Source organism: Colobus angolensis, unplaced genomic scaffold (assembly GCF_000951035.1).
Source record: "Colobus angolensis palliatus isolate OR3802 unplaced genomic scaffold, Cang.pa_1.0 Scaffold8, whole genome shotgun sequence".
Taxonomy (NCBI): Eukaryota; Metazoa; Chordata; class Mammalia; order Primates; family Cercopithecidae; genus Colobus; species Colobus angolensis.
Window position 1 is genome coordinate 5,768,199 of NW_012121820.1, and position 18,158 is coordinate 5,786,356.

General features: G+C 54.7%; 1 protein-coding gene across 2 annotated transcripts in view; it reads left to right on the plus strand.

Annotated features, from left to right (window-relative positions):
* The window catches only part of SULF2 (sulfatase 2), a 130,894-nt gene that overhangs the window by 99,562 nt on the left and 13,174 nt on the right, over positions 1 to 18,158 (plus strand). For both annotated transcript variants that reach the window (XM_011928835.1, XM_011928836.1), the window contains exons 6-11: positions 4,188 to 4,338; positions 5,604 to 5,779; positions 9,926 to 10,054; positions 11,579 to 11,635; positions 12,087 to 12,216; positions 16,273 to 16,468. In XM_011928835.1, coding sequence (XP_011784225.1) covers positions 4,188 to 4,338; positions 5,604 to 5,779; positions 9,926 to 10,054; positions 11,579 to 11,635; positions 12,087 to 12,216; positions 16,273 to 16,468 — 839 coding nt within the window. The remainder of the gene's footprint in view (positions 1 to 4,187; positions 4,339 to 5,603; positions 5,780 to 9,925; positions 10,055 to 11,578; positions 11,636 to 12,086; positions 12,217 to 16,272; positions 16,469 to 18,158) is intronic.

Here is an 18,158-nt window from a genome sequence, read left to right on the forward strand (position 1 = left end):
AGGAGGCTTTGACGGATGATGACGAGCTGGGTCCCAGGGGCCGCAGCATTGCTTCTGTGCACATCTGTCTGGCTCCCCCTCCAAACCCAAGCCCACTCCTCTCCACCCAAGAAGGCCAGCCTCCCCCAGCAGCTGGCACCCTGCCCCACCCCCACTGAGAACTCATCCCTGCAGGGGGTGGAGGCCACTCAGCCCTATCTAAGGGAGAAGCCGTGGGTGGGGCAAGGGACGCTTTGCTTTGGCAGCATCTCTAAAAGAGGTGCCAGCTTCACCCCAAGCAGCAGCAAGCGGCGCCGGAATTTTGTGGTGGAATGGTTTGACATTGCCTGTTGGTTTATTTTTCCTTTGAAATGAAAATTACAGAAATTGAAAATGAGCACTGTCTGCTCTTATGTGGAGAAACCCCCTTTGCCTTCTCAGGAGTGTGTTTGGAAGGCTCTCTTATCTCTGGGGTATAATCATTTCCAGAAGAAACCAAAAAAAGAGAAAGTTCTGCAGCTAGGATGTTTGATGATGACAGTCAAGAAGGGGTGGGCGGGGGACAGAGCCGGGGCACAACGTTAGAGCACTGGATCTTTCTGTCGGGTGTCTCCTATCCCATCTCTCCCCTAGAAAGCTGGCACATGCCCTGTCCTGGCACAGGCCTTATGGATTCTGTCAAAAGTTGGTAGGTGGTGGTACCATCCACCCCACAGACCCCAGGGCCCCGCACCCTCCCCATGCACCCTCACACACACAGTCACATACATACGAACACACTCAAAGACATGCAAATACACACAAGCACACAGAGGCACACCACACAAGCAGACACACACGCAATGAAACACATGCAGTCCTGGGCAACTTAATGAGACTCTGTCTCTACAGAAAATTTAAAATTAGCCAGGGGTGGTGTTGCACGCTTGTAGTCCCAGCTACTGGAAAGGCTGAGGTGGAAGGATCGCTTGAGCCTGAGAGGTCAAGGCCGCAGTGAGCTGTGATTGCGCCAGTGCACTCCAGCCTGAGTGACAGAGTGAGACCCTGTCTCTAAAAAAAAATCAGAAACATACACACATGCAATACACAATACACACACAGAAATACACAGTTACAGACACACACACAGACATACACACATGCAAACGCAGACATAGGCAGAAATACAAAGATACAGGCAGGCCCACAGACACAGCCCAGCAGCCCTCAGAGCTTCTCTGCAAAGGGCGCTGATTGTGGCTTCAAGGGCTTTGGGGCGAGGGGTGTCGGGGCTGCTGCTGAAGGCCCCAGACACACAGTGGAGGGGCTGTGAGGACACCACCATCTTCTCACCGTTTCCCCAGCAGAAGGGAAGGGGATGTTCTCCTTCATGCCCTTTTGTGAACGCACCAGACGTTCCTGAGATGCTGGAGGAGGCGAAGTTTTCAGATCTTTGTTGAACGGGCAGCTGAGCCCATGGGAAGATGCCGACGTCCTCCCTTGTGGAGCCTGGCTTGACACAGGCGACCGGCAAGCCGGCGTCAACCCCAAGCACCACCCAGCTCTGCTGCCTTCTGGCCTCGGTGTCCTTCTCCAAAAGCGCTGTCTCAGAGCTGGGGCTGCAGAAATCGTCATCCTCTGAACAAACTCACCCCTCACTGTTCTCAAGGGCTGACATCAGCCTGACTTCTCTTGGATTCAGGGATGATTGCTGAAAATTGCATCCTGGAATCCAGGCCCTTGGGCCTGCGGGACCAATTTTCCACACGCTGGGCTGTGTGGAACAGAGAACATCTCTGTCCATCTGCTGCCCCCAGCAGCCTCCTTTCAGTTCCTTGGTGGGACAGATCTGAGAGGGGAGCTGAGCTCGTTCCTGGGAACGTTCTACATGGCAGTCAGGCCCTGAGACGGCAGAGCCAGCCCGCAGGGGAGCCTGGCCGTTCTGTAATGAAAGGAACGTGGGCCCTGATGGATTTAGTGGCAGGAGGCTGCAGATCAGCCAAGGGCTCAGAAAACCGAGTCCAGGGGAGCCTTGGAGACAGTGACTCACCTCCCGCCTTACATAGCAACGGTGTCCACAGCTGCCAAGCTACCCCAGCGGCAGCGTCACAATGTCTGCCCTGGACGATCGCAGTATTTGAGACGCTGCTGAAGTCCCAACGAGCCAGGTCGGAGGGAGACATGTCTGTGCCCCTCTGACCAGGCTTGTTTTTCCTCTTCTTCCTCGCGGGAGCTCCTTGCCCCCGGAACACCCACTGTGAAAAGCGGTGGAAACTCAACCTTTACTTCAGCCTTGACTGAGAAGAGGAGCCAGATTTGCAGGGAACCTGGCCTTCAAGAACCGTCAGACCCAGGGCGAGGAAGCCCACTTTTTGCGAGGCCTTAAACGGTGCTTCCTGTCAGTGGTGCACCCCACCCAGGAGACCCCCACATGCTGCGGTTTGCAGTAGCTCAGATCCAGGGGCCCGGCAGAAACCAAGGTGACAAGGAGGTGCTCTTGGTTTGCTTACAATGATTCCTCTGGTTTTGGTTTAATCTTCCATTGACTAACCAGGAAGCAGAGAGGGTCAGAGAAGTTTGGGGACCTGCCCGCTGTCTCACGGAGTGAGTGACAGACCCAGTGTACTTGACTTCTGCCGTGGAGTCACCTGTGATTACTAATGACAAAGGGATACACCAGTGATAACCTCTCCCGAGCAGTCATCACACACTGGCCATGGTTAGACGGGTTCCCCTTACAGCCTCTCCCTCAGTGCTCACAACCATCCTGGGAACCGGCACTGTCTATATTCTCCTTGGGTAGGAAATGAGGGAGCTGATGCCTTGGGAGGGAACTAACTGGCCAAAGACAGAACTGGGGTTCGAACCCCAGCAGCTGGTGCGGCCAGCCACTGAGGTGATATCATCATAGATACCTGCCTGGGGTCCCTCCATCCCTCATGTCAGAGGTGCTCAGACAGAACTTTGCCCCACACACTCCCGCTGCAAGATTAAGCAGCATGCCAGGCGCAGTGGTTCATGCTTATAATGCCAAAACTTTGGGAGGCCGAGGAGGGTGGATCACCTGAGGTCAGGAGTTAAAGACCAGCCTGGCCAACATGGCAAAACCCCATCTCTGCTAAAGCTACAAGAATTAGCCAGGTGTGATGGCATATGCCTGTAGTCCCAGCTACTAAAGAGGCTGAGGCAGGAGAATCACTTGAACCCAGGAGGCGAAGGCTGCAGTGAGCTGAGATCCCACCACTGCACTCCAGCCTGGACAACAGCGAGACTCCATCTCAAAAAAAAGAAAAAAAGAGGCCAGGCGCGGTGGCTCACGCCTGTAATCCCAGCACTTTGGGAGGCCAAGGCAGGCAGATCACGAGGTCAGGAGATCGAGACCATCCTGGCTAACACAGTGAAACCCCATTTCTACTAAAAATACAAAAACATTAGCCAGGCGTGGTGGCGGGCGCCTGTAGTCCCAGCTACTCGGGAGGCTGAGGCGGGAGAATCGCTTGAACCAGGAGGTAGAGGTTGCAGTGAGCTGAGATCGCGCCACTGCACTCCAGCCTGAGTGACAGAGCGAGACTCCGTCTCAAAAAGTAAAAGAAGAGAATGTGGCATGTCCCAAATGTACACATTCAGGTGCCTTCCTCACAATTCTGGCCTTACAGATATAACTAGAACTTATTTAATTTTTAAATCAATTTCTATTATTTCAAACTAAAATCTATTGCAAACGGATATTCTGTGGTCCTACTTTAACCACAATAACTGCCACCTGCCATTCACCAAAGGTAACTGCCATCTACCAAAAATAGATACAAGGCACACAAAGCAATGTTACGGAATTCGAGTTGGGTGCTGTTTCCTGATGAAGGCTCTGAACTCGACTGTCTTCCCTTTTTTTCAAAAGGGAGATGAGCAAAGTCTAGAGAGGTGTCAAAGAAACACTAGCACCAAACTGAGACTTTGCCCTGAGAGAACCGACAAGGGACTGGCTGTCTCACTTTGTCGCTCAAGATCACTGAATGCTGTGCCCCTTAGCTTCCCACGTGCACACTTCACATGTGGAGAAACGCTGAAACAGGGTTTGGATAAGCCCCTGACATGCCAGTGTCCCCTTTCCCACCAGGGGAGCACGGCTGGCCCTGGGCTGCAGACACAGCACAGGGTGGCGGATCCGATAGGGGGCTGGGTCCAGGCTGTCCCTGGCTTTGACTGATGCGTATGTCCTTGCCCACCAGCACGCCGAGCTACAACTACGCGCCCAACCCGGACAAACACTGGATCATGCGCTACACGGGGCCCATGAAGCCCATCCACATGGAATTCACCAACATACTCCAGCGGAAGCGCTTGCAGACCCTCATGTCGGTGGACGACTCCATGGAGACGGTAGGCGCCCACTGCATGCCTCTTGGTGGGCGTGGCTCCGAACCCCCAGCCAGGCCAGGGCCAGAACCTCCTGGCCCTTCAGGGTTTTCCTGGAGGAACGGAAATCAAAGGCAGAATGAAGAGACCCCATGCTAGACCTGGGGAGCAGCTTGGAGCAATCCAGACAAAAGCCTCTTCCTTCATGAAACGTATTCTAGATCCGTGCTGCCCAATATGGTAACCACGTATGCTAGTTATATTTTTTTTCCTGCTCTTTACATTTTTGAATACCTTTATTGGGATGTAATTCACATGCCATACAATTCCCCCGATTAAATTGTGCAGTTCTGTGGTTTTAATATACCCAGAGTTGTATAACCATCACCACATCCATGCGAGGACATTTTTCTTACCCCAAAGAGAAACCTCACAGCCCTTAGTCACCACCCACTCAATCTCCCTCACCCCCAGCCCCAGACAACTGATGATCTCTTTTCTGTCTCTATAGATTTGGTGTTGTGCACATTTCCTATAAATGGAACCGTACACGCTGAGGCCTTCTGTGCCCGGTGCCTTTCTTTCACTTAGCGCCATGTGTTCCAGCTTCATCCCTGGTATCCCATGAATCCGTCCCCCTCATTCCCTGTTATTGCTGAATAGTATCCCGTTGTAGGGGTATTGTCACATTTTATTTAGCCATGGCTATTTAAACTGAATACAGTAACATCGTAAAGCCAGTTCTTCTGTCACACAAGCCTCCTTTCACGTGCTCAGTAGGTTCGTGCGGCTGGAGGCCACCGTATCGGACAGTGCAGACATTTACACGGCCACCAGTGCAGAAAGTTCTGCCACACGGCGCCCTTCCAGATGGCAAGCTCCTGCCACAGGCTACAGCCCAAGTTTCACTCATTTCATTCATTCACCCGACAGCATTTATTGAGTGCCAGTGTACGTGAAATACAGCAAGCAGGGAACAAAATGACAAAAGTCTCTGCCCTAATGGAGGCAGCATGGCATGCCAAGGCAGGGACACAGACAATCTACAGATAAGTAAAAGAGATGGAGGCCGAGAAGGGCTGCGAAGAACCATGGAGGAGAGGGCAGGCCAGGGAGTGACGGGAGGCAGGAAGGTGCAGTGACAAAAGGGACAGCCCCTGGGAAAGTTAAGCGAAGACCTGAAGCAGGGGAAGGATGGGAACTGAGATCTCAAGCCCCTGCGACCCCAGGTCGGAGACGGGCCAGGCACCCGGTCCCCACTGCCCCTTGCCTCCTCGCCTGTGTTGCAGATTTACAACATGCTGGTTGAGACGGGCGAGCTGGACAACACGTACATCGTGTACACCGCTGACCACGGCTACCACATCGGCCAGTTTGGCCTGGTCAAAGGGAAATCCATGCCGTACGAGTTTGACATCAGGGTCCCGTTCTACGTGAGGGGCCCCAATGTGGAAGCTGGCTCTCTGTAAGTATGTCATCTCCAGGGATCCAGGGGGCCCCTGGGCCCAGCTCATGGCTGCAACCGTGCAGCCCAAACCCAAGCCACACCCTGGGTGGCACACAGTTCTGGCAGATGAACCCCAGGGCCAATGGAAAGCAATTATGTCATGCATTTTATACCTCTCTGCTGGGGAAGGAGAGGCCAGGGCCGTGAGCACCTGTGGAAACAGATTGTTTGTGGTGTGGCTGTATGCCAGGAAATCCAGGGAGCTGGGCTGTATACATGTGTGCGTGCACACGCGTGTCACCAGCGGGTGGGAATGGCGCTTGGATTTCTGTTCTGGGCTGGGCAGCCACTGGGCCTGGAGGTTGTCAGGGAGGAATCCCGGACCTCAGCACAGTCAGCTGGTTGTCAGCCGGGATCAGCTGAGCCAGCTCTGGGCAGCAGCACAAAGGGAAATGCTTTTCCCCTCCCATCCTTCCTGGAGGACCACGTGGGCTGCAGCCCTCAGCCAGCAATTCTCCTTGGGTTAACCTTTGAGATGACAGGTTCTGGCAGCGACCATGCTGCGTCTGGGGCAGGGGAGCGGACAGGCCGCTGTTCATGGCAGCAGCTTCGTTGGATCGGCTGGGATATTATGAAGACTGGCTCAAATGGGGTTTTTGAAAAGCAGATGTGTTGCTATTAAGACTCTCATTTGGTCTGACTTCTGGCCATGCCCAGATGTGGGAACACACACCCAGCACTCACACGGGGCTGGCTGCAGAATTCCTTCAGAAGAGGCATTGACAGTGCAGTGTGGAATTCCAGACTGACATATTCCCACTGCCTTGGACATTTTGCGAGAATTCCAGGAGGCAGGCTGCCTGAGTTCAAGGCCAGAGAAAGTGAAGACTGTCTGTTGACCTTATCAGATCATGCCCGTCTTTGGCTCTCAGCACCCCCCCTGGAATAAGAGCTGTAATAACGAAAGCCCACGCATATGGAGTGTCTACTCTTCAGGGCCTGGTCTAAGAACTACATAATGATTCACTGCAGGCCGGGCCCTGTGGCTCACGCCTGTAATCCCAGCACTTCGGGAAGCCCAGGTGGGCGGATCATTTGAGGTCAGGAGTTCGAGACCAGCCTGGCCAACTTGGTGAAACCCTGCCTCTACTAAAAATACAAAAATTAGCTGGGCATGATGGCGTACACCTGTAATCCCAGCACCCAGGAGGCTGAGTGAGGCAGAAGAATTGCTTGAACCCGGGAGGCGGAGGTTGCAGTGAGCCGAGATCATGCCACTGCACTCCAGGCTGGGTGACAGAGTGAGACTCCATCTAAAAACAAATTAATAATAATTCATTGCAGCATCACAACAGCCCTGTGACATGGATGCACATAGTGGCCCCGTTTTACACCCAAGGCCACTGAGGCACAGAGAGGTTAGGTTGCCTGAGGTGACAGAGCAAGTAAGGGAAGGGGCTGGGGCTTGAAGCCAGGCAGTCTCTATTCCCATGTGCCACACTTCTCAGAAACCTCGAACCATCCCTGTGAACAGAAAGAATCTGACCCACTGAGGGCTCTACAAACACTGACACTGGGGGTTTGGTTAGCCTTGGAATCTGTGATCTGACTCATAGGACCCAAAACCACATCCCACATGGTCAAGAAAAAGAGAGTGCTCATGTCAGGTTTGGGACCAAAGACACACAGTATCTGTCAGCCAGGACTCCTTTGGTTGCAAGCAGAAACGACCTTTGAACCAGATAAAGCATATAAGATAAAAGGAACGCAATAACTTTAGTCGCTGAAAAATCCATGCACAGCTCCAGCCTCAGGCATGGCTGGATCCAGCAGTCTTACAATGCCACTGGGAAGCTCTCATTTCTTAACTCTCAGTCCCACTTCCGCTGAATTGGCTTCATTCTCAGGCAGGTTTTTCTCCTTATGGCAGAGTCAGCAGCTCCAGATTTTCAGCCATCCTGTTTAGGAAGCCAAACTGCTTTGAACAGAAGACCTGAGGCTGACTCCCGCTGGACTGACTGAGGTCACATGTCCTTCCCTGAACCAGTCACTGTAGCCAGAGGTGACAGAAACCCTTGAGTGATCAGGCTGAGTGCATTGGGCAGTGGACTCTGAATGGGGCCAGGTGGTTCCTACAGAACGAGAAGCTGCGACACAGAGCAAGACATGGGTGCTGGCCAGGAAACGCGACCACTGTCCTCCTTCCCCTGAGCCTGGGGGAGCAGGACCACTGGACAAGCTCAGCCCCGTGGGCTGCTGGTTGCTGGGTTGGGCAGCGTGCCCGTCGCTCAGCGGTCTTCCCAGCTCCCTCGCCTCTGGATTCAGTTGTAGCGCCTCACGCTGGCCTTCGAGCCCCCCATGGCAAGCTTTAGCCCATCTTCCCCAGCTGCACACATGCTTGGCAGCCTGCCCGATGTTCACAGGGCACTGGAATGGGGAGAAATGGGGGGTTAAAGATGACAGAAACCCTAGGACCCAGGCCCTGCCCCGGTCCCCAGGGGACTAGCAGGGAAGGCACTCAGGCGCTCTGATGGGTCTGTCCACCATTCAACAGGTCCTGGGCCCTGTGCTGTGCACACCCCTCAAGTCCCTTACCCTACATTGGGAATGTCATCAGCCAGAAACAGGAACCAGGAGAGGTGGCTCATGCCTGTAGTCCAGCACTTTGGGAGGCCGAGGTGGATGAATCACCTGAGGTCAGGAGCTCGAGAGTAGCCTGGCCAACGTGGTGAAACCCCGCCTCTACTAAAAGTGCAAAAATTATGGGTGTGGTGGCACATGACTGTAATCCCAGCTATTCGGGAGGCTGAGGCATGAGAATCGCTTGAACCCAGGAGGTAGAGGTTGCAGTGAGCCGAGATCATGCCACCACACTGCAGCCTGGGTGACAGAGCAAGACACCTCTCAAAAAAAAAAAAAGAAACAGGAGCCGGGAAAGGTGGCAGATGTATGGAACTCACTTAGCCAGTATTTACTGAGTAGCTACTGTGTGTAAGTGCTGGAGATACAGAAGTGACCACCTGAGCCAGCCTTCCTGCAGCTTAGAGTCTACCTGGGCAATAGACAATAAGCCAGAGAAATAAGTAAGATATATAGCATATGAGATGGTGATAGGTCTTCAGGAGAAAGATAAAGCAGGGAGGGCAGGGAGGGGGCGCAGTTCCAAATAGGGTCCTCAGGAGGGCCTTGTGTTGGGTATCTGTGCTGCAGAACAAACTGCCACAAACTCAGCAGCTTAAGACAACACATGTACAAACTCACAGTGTCTGAGGGTCAGAAGCCGGGACCCAGCCCTGCAGGATCGTCTGCTTAGGCTGAAATCAAGGTGCCGGCCAGGGCTGCGGTCTCATCCAGAGACTTGACTGGGGAGCACCCGCGTCCCTGCTTACGGGGCAGGTCAAGGGCAAGCAGAGGACTTGAACCCATGCAGTCTGCCTCCCAAACTGCTCACCATCCAGCTGCTGATTTAGAGTGGCTTGCTTCTTCAAAGTCAGCAGGGGAGAAAGAGAGACCAGAGCAAGACCACTAGCAGGATAGAGTTGACTATCTCGTAACACAACCATGGGAGTGACAGCCCGTCACCTTGATGTCCCACCGGTTGGCAGCAGGTCTGGGTTGGTCCCCCTGGGACAGGGATCCCGGGGACCACTGAGGCCTGTCACGGGCCTCCTTGGTAGTAGAGCAAAGAACTAAAGAGGTGAGGGACGGTGGCCCCTGATCTCCAGGGAAAGGACATTCCAGGCAGAGGGGACAGTAAAGAAGAAGGTCCTGAGGCTGGACTGTGCCTGGGCTGTCAAGGAACAGCAGGGAGCCAGTGTTTGCCGCAGAGATCCAGGGGAAGGCCTCGGGAAGGGCCAGGATTTGGGCTGGCTGCAAAGGCAGATCGCCTTCACTCAGGAAGTGGGGACAGGGTGGGGCTGTCAGCTCACCGCATGGCATGTCTGAGACGCAGAAGCTAAGTGGGGGGCGAGCGCAGTGTGGGGATTTGGCTGAATCTGGGCCGCAGAGGGGAGCTGCTGAGGCTGAGATGCCAGACTGCAGCTTCCATACCTGCAGATGTCAGCCCCCCACAAACTGCTGCCCACCTACCACTGCCCACCCCTCGAGCGAGGCTGAGGCACCACCACCCGAGTGGCTGAGTCCCCGATCTCCTGCCTCCCCTAGGAATCCCCACATCGTCCTCAACATTGACCTGGCCCCCACCATCCTGGACATTGCAGGCCTGGACATACCCGCGGATATGGACGGGAAATCCATCCTCAAGCTACTGGACACGGAGCGGCCGGTGAATCGGTGAGGAAGGAGCAGGGCAGGTGCGGGGGGCTGGGACATTGGGCTCCTGACCTGCGGGAACTCAGAGCAAAAAACCCTGTGGGTCTAGAACATGGGGTCTCCCAGGGTCGGGAGCTGGGGTTCTCAGGTCCCCCCACCCCAACTACTTACCTGCTGTGGGAGAGAAGCATTCCCCTCTCTGAGATTCTGTCTTCCCATCTGGAATGTGGCCAAGGTGACCAGTTGGGGACCTTCTCTGAACTAAAATTACACAAAGCTTGAAATGCTAGCAGCAGTGATCGTAGGAGTTGGTGCTAAGTGCGCGGCGATTGTGTGTGAAGCCCTGTTCTAAGTACTGTGCAGGGGATTCTAGGAGTTTGATCCTCACAGTAACCCAGCGAGCTGACGTTACCATCGTCCCCGTTTTACCAGTTTGGAATCTGAATCCCAAAGCGATTGAGTGACTTGTCAGAGGTATCCCAGCAAGTCTGGATGTCGCTCTGGGAATTCAGACGCTGACTTACCACACCCCATAACTTTAATGCTGGAGGGTGTGATGGGAACATAGTCCAGGTGTCCAGAGAGGCAGAGTAGGAACCGTGAGGGTGAGCAAGTCAGACAGGTGGGAGGTGGGCTGAGTCAGGGCGGGGAGGCTGGTGTGGCCACAGCGACATCTGGTGGCCAGCACTCTAATAGCCACCAGGTCCCTGGCCTGCAGGTGCTACTTCAACCCCTGGCTTGCACCTCCGGCAGCGGAGCCCTTCCTCTGTGGTCTCCCAGAGGCTCCAGCCAGGCGAGCACTGTGTGCCCACATCTGGCTGCCCTGTAGGGGGACCGTGTCCGTTGAGGCTCCTCCCCTGACTGTGAGGCCAGGCGAGCTGTAATGGTATAAAATGGACATGTTTGGGGACACTGGCCTGGGAGTCAGGACACTTGGGGGACAGGGTGGAAGCTTCTCCTCTCAGCTTCAGAGTCCCCATCTAGGAAATGGAAATGACCAGGTGGCACCGGATGAAACCCACAAATTACATACATGCAACTGCAAAGCACCAAAGAAGAAAATACCCCCACAACCCAATGCAATGAACCCGACGTCAAGACAACCACTGCACCTGATGCTGAGCTCAAGGCCGAGCTCAAGACGCCGAACCACTGCGCCTGACGCTGAGCTCGAGACGCCGAACCACTGCGCCTGACGCTGAGCTCGAGACAGAGCTCTTCCAGCTCCGGGAGTTGTTGGGCTTCCTGCGGGGGCGTGAGATGTGCGCGCACACACACAGTTACTTGGGTGGGACTTACAGTGGCTTTGACCTGGGTCATTTCTGCCCTGTGTGCCTCCAGAGCCGAGTCTCTGGGGAAGGGGTGGCTCAACTCAGGAGGGTGTGCAAGGCTCTCCAGTGCCCGGCTGGGCGCGCTCCCCACAATTGCTGTCCAGGCTGACTGTAAACCAAGGCTGACTCCTGGTGCCGTCCCTGCTCCTGGGGGAATAGGGGGTCGTGGGAAGCCCTCACATTGTTGAGAAGCAGGATCCGTGCTTTTTTCCAGGTTTCACTTGAAAAAGAAGACGAGGGTCTGGCGGGACTCTTTCCTGGTGGAGAGAGGGTGAGTGCCGGGTCCTGGCAGGGACACCCCTGCCCACCTCCCTCCCTCCGCCCAGGGCAGCAGGGAGAGTCGGGCTGTGATGGTGTCTTCCAACAGTGGCTCTGAAGTTCTGTCCAAAGGCCCCTAAACACAAAGCCATTCACTGCTCCTATAGATGACACAGAACTGGGGTCTGAGGTCGCGCATACCCTTTTGGCATGTTTTGTCCAGTCTCTACAATGTCTTCAATTTATTTAAGTTATTGCCAACTCATGCGATTTGGGAAGTTTCTTATAAAATTCCAATCTTAAGTTTCCTCAACATCAGGAGACCCGGGCAGGGTGGCCCTGCGTCCTCCACTGTGAGGATAAGCCAGAGCCGAGGGAGCACCCCTCTAGGTGGGCACACGTGCCTCCGGGGCTCCTCCAGAGCTGAGAGGCCGGCCCCGCGCCGCCTCCTCTCTGCCCCACAGCAAACTGCTACACAAGAGAGACAATGATAAGGTGGACGCCCAGGAGGAGAACTTTCTGCCCAAGTACCAGCGTGTGAAGGACCTGTGTCAACGCGCTGAGTACCAGACGGCGTGTGAGCAGCTGGGACAGGTAAGAAGGCTCCCTTCCCTCCCGACCGCTCCCCCTCCTGACTGCAGCTAGCCCTGACCTGTGGGGCCCTGAGAGCCGCTGAACCAGCAGGGCCAGGGCCTCCCAGCGGGTAGCCCTTTGCTGTCGTGTGATGCCCAAGATGCAGTTTGGTGATGCAGGATGATGCTCATGATAAGTGATTGATTTCTCAGCAGCCTTTGGACCCTGACCGTGTCAGAGGCCAAGTGTCCCGTGGGTGTGCTGTGTGCCCTTAGCACCTCTCTAGCCCTTGCCAACCCCTCTTGCACCGAGGCCCCTGCAGGAGTTAAATTACTTTATTTTCACCGTGTTCGCTTTGACAGTATTGTCTTTGTGACTGGTTTTCCTTTTACAGGAGTAATAAGACATGGCTTTTTAAAATAAATATATGTAAGTTTTTAAAAAGTGAATTGGTTGCAAGAGAAATATTAAGGAAATTATGGCCAGGAACAGTCAGTGGCTCATGCCTGTGGTCCCAGCTACTCCAGAGCTGAGGCGGGAGAATGGCTTGAGCCCACATGTTGGAGGCTGCAGTGAGCTGTGATTGCGCCACTGCACTCCAGCTTGGGTGACAGAATAAGACCCTGTCTGTAAAAACATAAGAAAAAAGAAAATAATCCGGGAAGTATTCAGAGGTAGCAGAAACTGACATGCTGGGGAAAGCCTGAATGAGGCTTTTCTGAGGCTGGAAGGCCAAGGCAGGCTTGGAGAAGGAGGGTCGGGGGAGGGGCAACCCCAGCCAGGCAGGGTGGAGAGGGCAGTGGAGATGGTGAAGCTCTGCCTTGGCTGGCCCAAGGGGTGCCGGAGGTGTGTCCCTGTCTTGCCTGTCAAAGACTGGGACTTTGAGCTGGGGCTGGAGTTGCGTGCCTGTTCACCAGTGAGAAAAAGCAAAACCAGGGCCGTGGTATTGAAGGCCAAGGCCGGAGGCGGATGGGTTTCTGATGGACTGCGTTTGAATGACTCCATCTTACCAATGTACATAGAATTAGTACAGGCTCATACAGGCCTGACTGTGCCTCCTCACCCAGTGTGTGTAAACCCACAGACCCCACTTAGTCACAGAATTAACCCGTATCTGCCACCAGGCAGGAGCTGTACAGCGTGAATGCGTACCTCTGCTCGCCAGGCGCTGTCCTGGCACAGGGCTACAGCCTTGAATATGCTCAACAGAAACTCCTGCCCTCCCAGAGCTGACGTTCTGGAGAGAGTTCAGCCTTGACTTTGTACCGAGATCCCAGAAGGGGTTCTGATGTTAGTTCTGGGCTAAAAGAAATGAAATGAGGAGGCCAGGAAGCCTTTGCACCCCCGGCTCCCCCGCCAGGGAACGTTGTCACGTCCCCCCGCTGGTTCTTTCTGCATGCCTCCCCTGACCCAGATCAGCGCTTGGGCGGCCAAAATGACCTCTGTGCTGGGGCCAGGAAAGAGGAGGTATCAGCATTTTCCAAACAATCAGAGCGACCACTGAAACCAAAGGAAGAGAGTGTGAGGGCGTGGTTTGGGGCACATAGCCTAGGCCAGCTGGGAGGCAGCAACCCATGTCCCCCAACCCAGCCCCGGGGCTGTGGGGATCCCAGGCCCAGACCTCTTGCTGCCATCCCAGGCAACGGCCCTGCTCACAAGCCCGCACTCCCCAAGTGCCGTTGCCATGTCTCTGCTTGTGCTGTGCTTCTGGAATGCCCTGCCCAGTGTAGAAGCTGTACCCTGTGGCCCGAGGACGTCTCTTAGGGGGCCCCACGCCCAGCCGTAGCATTGCCTTGGGTACCTTTTCTGTGCTACCCCACGTGCTAGATGTTCATTTGTCCTTCGCTGAACAAACATTCCCAGGAACCAAGTTCTTGTGCATCTGCCTGTCTCCCGGTGACGCGGGGACACTAAGGGCAGGGCCCGGCTGGAATTCATGTCATCATTCCTAAAGCCCAGATCAGGGTCTGGCCCGGGCAGGAGTAAATGTGCCCTGGACACCTCGTAATGATGACAGGGAACACTGAGTGTGAGCTCTGCCTCCAGCCACCCTATCTGGCAGGTATGTTCTCTACACGGGGGAACCTGAGGCCCAGGGCTTAGACAGCCTACCCACAGCCTCACAGCTTCAAGTGGTGGAGCCAGGATTTGAACCCAGGTAGTCAGGTTGCAAGACTTTTGTTCTCAGCAGCTGTAGGGACCCAGAGTCAAGCCGACACTGGCCCAGCCCTGCGGGGCTCACGCACCACCCCCACCAGGAGAGCCTCGGGACAGGGCATGCGGACACCGCTTCTCCATGAGTAGTGCAGGAGCAGCAAACACTTTCCACACAAGGTCAGACAGTAACTAGTTTGGGGTTTGCAGGCCACACATTTGTTTTGGTTCTTGCTTTTTACAACTCTTAAAAACGTACAATGTAAAAACTGTTCTTGGTTGGCAGGCCATACAAAAACAGGCCATGGGCGGGAGTTGACTAGAAAGAGGGCTGCAGTTTGCCGACCCCTCAAGTCGTGCCCCAGCTGCGTTTGTCGGGTTGGAAGGGAGAGCAGGCAGTGGGGAAGGAGAATTCCAGGCTGAGAGAGCCAAGTGGACAACTCAGGGCTTCACGCAGAAGTCAGAGCCCTGGCTTTTCTTGAAAAATCAGAACCTGGGCCTCTGGGCCTGTGCTGCCCTCTGGCGACAGTCAGATGAGTATAGCCAGTCACAGTGCCCGCTTTAGCCTCCCCAGGTCCCCCAGTCCCTTCTGGGCCGGCCTCATTCAGGGCCATGGCTGCTGGCCCATCAGTCTCCTTCTGCACTAAGGAATCCAGGTTGCTGGAAGGGCCTGCATGCGTTGAAGGGGGTGGGAGGATGGCAGGGCGCTGTGAATGCAATCAGAGTCAGCCTCTAGGTGAGAACAGACGGGTGGGACGGGTACAAGATGAGCAGGTGAAAGGCAGCAGGGCCTTCAGCAGTGGCGGGGGGTGGGCTGTGTAGCAGAGGGTTGGGGGGATGGTAGCACCAGATTCCACACTTTTCCTTACAGCTCTTGCACCTCCCAGTTGTGTGACCCAGGACGCATCTCTCTACTTCTGTGTGTCTCATATTGAAGCAGCACAGTAATGACAGCACCTGCCTCGTACGATAGTGGGAGGTGTAGTAAGCAAGTTAATATTAACACACAGTGCTTGGCACATGCTATGTGCTGGAGAGAGACAAGGGAACAGATCTGATCCGTGGCCTGGAAAGGTCACTTTGGCACAGAATAGGCCCTAAAGAGTCACTGGGTCAATGGGCTGGAGCAGGTGTGGACGGAAGGGAAGAGAATCCAGTTTACAGGTGGTTGCAGAATCCCACGAGGGGATCCAGGAGGCTGGAACTGGGGAAGAGAAGAGGGATCAACATGAGAGATTTGGACGGTGATTCTATCTACATTCAGCTTCTGAGCGCAGGCCTGGAGTTGAATGCACACATGGAACGTCTGCACACAGCACTGACTGAGTCTGGGAAGGTGGTCAGGGGAGACTCGTTGCACTGGAGCAGAGACGGGAAGGAAGAGAAGGCTGCAGCAGCAGGACGGGCTGGGGAAAAAGGCATTCTGGGCAGAAGGAGCAGTGAGCGCCAAGTCCCTGGCTGAAGAGAGGGCTGGGGCTGAGGGAGAGGAGGATCACGGGTAGGCCAGGGCCAGATTGCAGAGGGTGTTCAGAGACTAGTATGAGGAGCTTGGGTCTTGTCTTAAAGACAGTGGGAGCCATTGAAGGGTTTTAAGTAGGAGAGTGACATGATCTGACTTGCCCTTTAAAAAGATTCCTCTAGCTGCCATGTGGGTGGATTTTAGGAGCAGATGGAAGCAGGCAATCAATCGTGAGAGTGGGGGGCTATTGGAGGCATCTCATGGGGGGATGATGGTAGCTCTGCCCAAGGTTCAAGCAGCGGCAGTGGAGAGAAGCGGCACTTGGAGATAGCAGACGTGGGGCTCGGTAACAGCTGGATGCAAGCAGGGAGAGGGATGTCTCCAGGGTGGGTGGGGGTGGCAGGGGAGAGGTGGGTTTAGGGGAGCAGACGAGCAGCTGGCCGAGGCCCTGGCATGTCTTGCAGAAGTGGCAGTGTGTGGAGGACGCCACGGGGAAGCTGAAGCTGCATAAGTGCAAAGGCCCCATGCAACTGGGTAGCAGCAGAGCCCTCTCCAACCTCGTGCCCAAGTACTACGGGCAGGGCAGCGAGGCCTGCACCTGTGACAGCGGGGACTACAAGCTCAGCCTGGCCGGACGCCGGAAAAAGCTCTTCAAGAAGAGTAAGTGTCACAATCTGGCTGAGTGGGACAGGAGGAGAGAGAGACCGTGCCTGGGGAGCCCATTCATTCACTCAGACAATTCCACAGAGACTGTCACTTTGCCAGGTGGTGGTCTAGGGGCTGGGGACACAGCCACACCTCCTCACAAGCCACAAATTCTAGTGGGGAGCAGTAGTAATAAACAGATAAGGCCAGGCATGGTGGCTCACACCTGTAATCCCAGTACCTTGGGAGTTCGAGGCGGGCGGATCACCTGAGGTCAGGAGCTCAAGACCAGCCTGGCCAACATGGTAAAACCCCATCTAAAAATACAAAACTTAGCCAGATGTGGTGGCTCACGCTTGTAATCCCAGCTACTTGGGAGGCTGAGACATGAGAATCGCTTGAACCCGGGAGGCAGAGGCTGCAGTGATCTGAGATCGCACCACTGCTCTCCAGCCTGGGCAACAGAGCAAGATCCATCTCAAAAGAGGAAAAAAAAAAAGGAAGAAACACACATACAAGGTTCTGTATTGATTGGCTGGTGAAAATGCTGGCACCCGAGGTTCGCAGGAACCCAGCTGTGTGCTTCCCCCAGGAGCCATGGTTCGATGTTCAGTCAGTCAGTTAGTGTTTGTGGTGACTTTAGAGAACTACTCTGGGCTGGGCGCGGTGACTCACACCTGTAATCCCAGCACTTTGAGAGGCCGAGGTGGGCAGATCACTTGAGGTCCAGAGTTCAAGACCAGCCTGGCCAACATGGTGAAACCCCATCTCTACTAAAAATACAAAAAATTAGTTGGGCATGATGGTGTGGGAGGCAGGAGAATCGCTGGAACCCGGGAGGCGGAGGTTGCCGACAGCTGAGATCACACCATTGTGCTCCAGCCTGGGCGACAGAGTGAGACACGGTCTCAAAAATAAAACAATTAAAAAGTAAAAAATAAACTACCCTGAAGCACAAGAATAGACTATACTTTAGTTGAGTGGGGAAAAGCCTCACTCAGCTCAAGAAGTGTCTATACCTTCATGCCTCATGCTCGGCAGGGGCCAGGGAGAGGACAGGCAGGCAGAACCAGGGAGCAGGCGAAGTGGAGACAGGGGCTCTTCTAGACCCGGCCAGAAGGCCTGGCCGCCACCCTGGGCTACCACTTCACCATCCTGAGGCTCAGCTCCCACCATCAGATGGGAAGAATGGTCCCTGCCTGACTTTGAGACAGGAATGAGCCTGTGCCCTGAAAATGCGTGGAAGCGTCGGGGTCCGCCGGCTAGAAGTGTGCCCTCCAGGGCTGGGCAGCTTCCCACACAGCCCATTTCTCTGGCCTAGGGACAGCCGAAGTCTAATAGATTTCAGGTGTTGCTTTAAAAACAATTATGGTGAAATACACATAAAATTTATCATCTTAACCGTTTTTAAGTATCCAGTTCAATAGTATAAACTATATTCACACTACTGTGCAGCCTATCTGCTAAACAAACTTTTTTCATCTTGCAAAACTAAAACTGTCCCCATTCAATGTCGTCTCCCCATTCTCCCGCCCCGTTCTCCACCCCGTTCTCCCACCATTCTCCCACCCCACTCTCACCCCGCTGTTACGCCGTTCTCCTACCCCGTTCTCCCACCCCGCTCTCACCCCATTCTCCCACCCCGCTCCCCCTCCCTGATCTCCCACCCCATTCTCCCACCCGGTTGTCCCACCCTGTTCTCCCA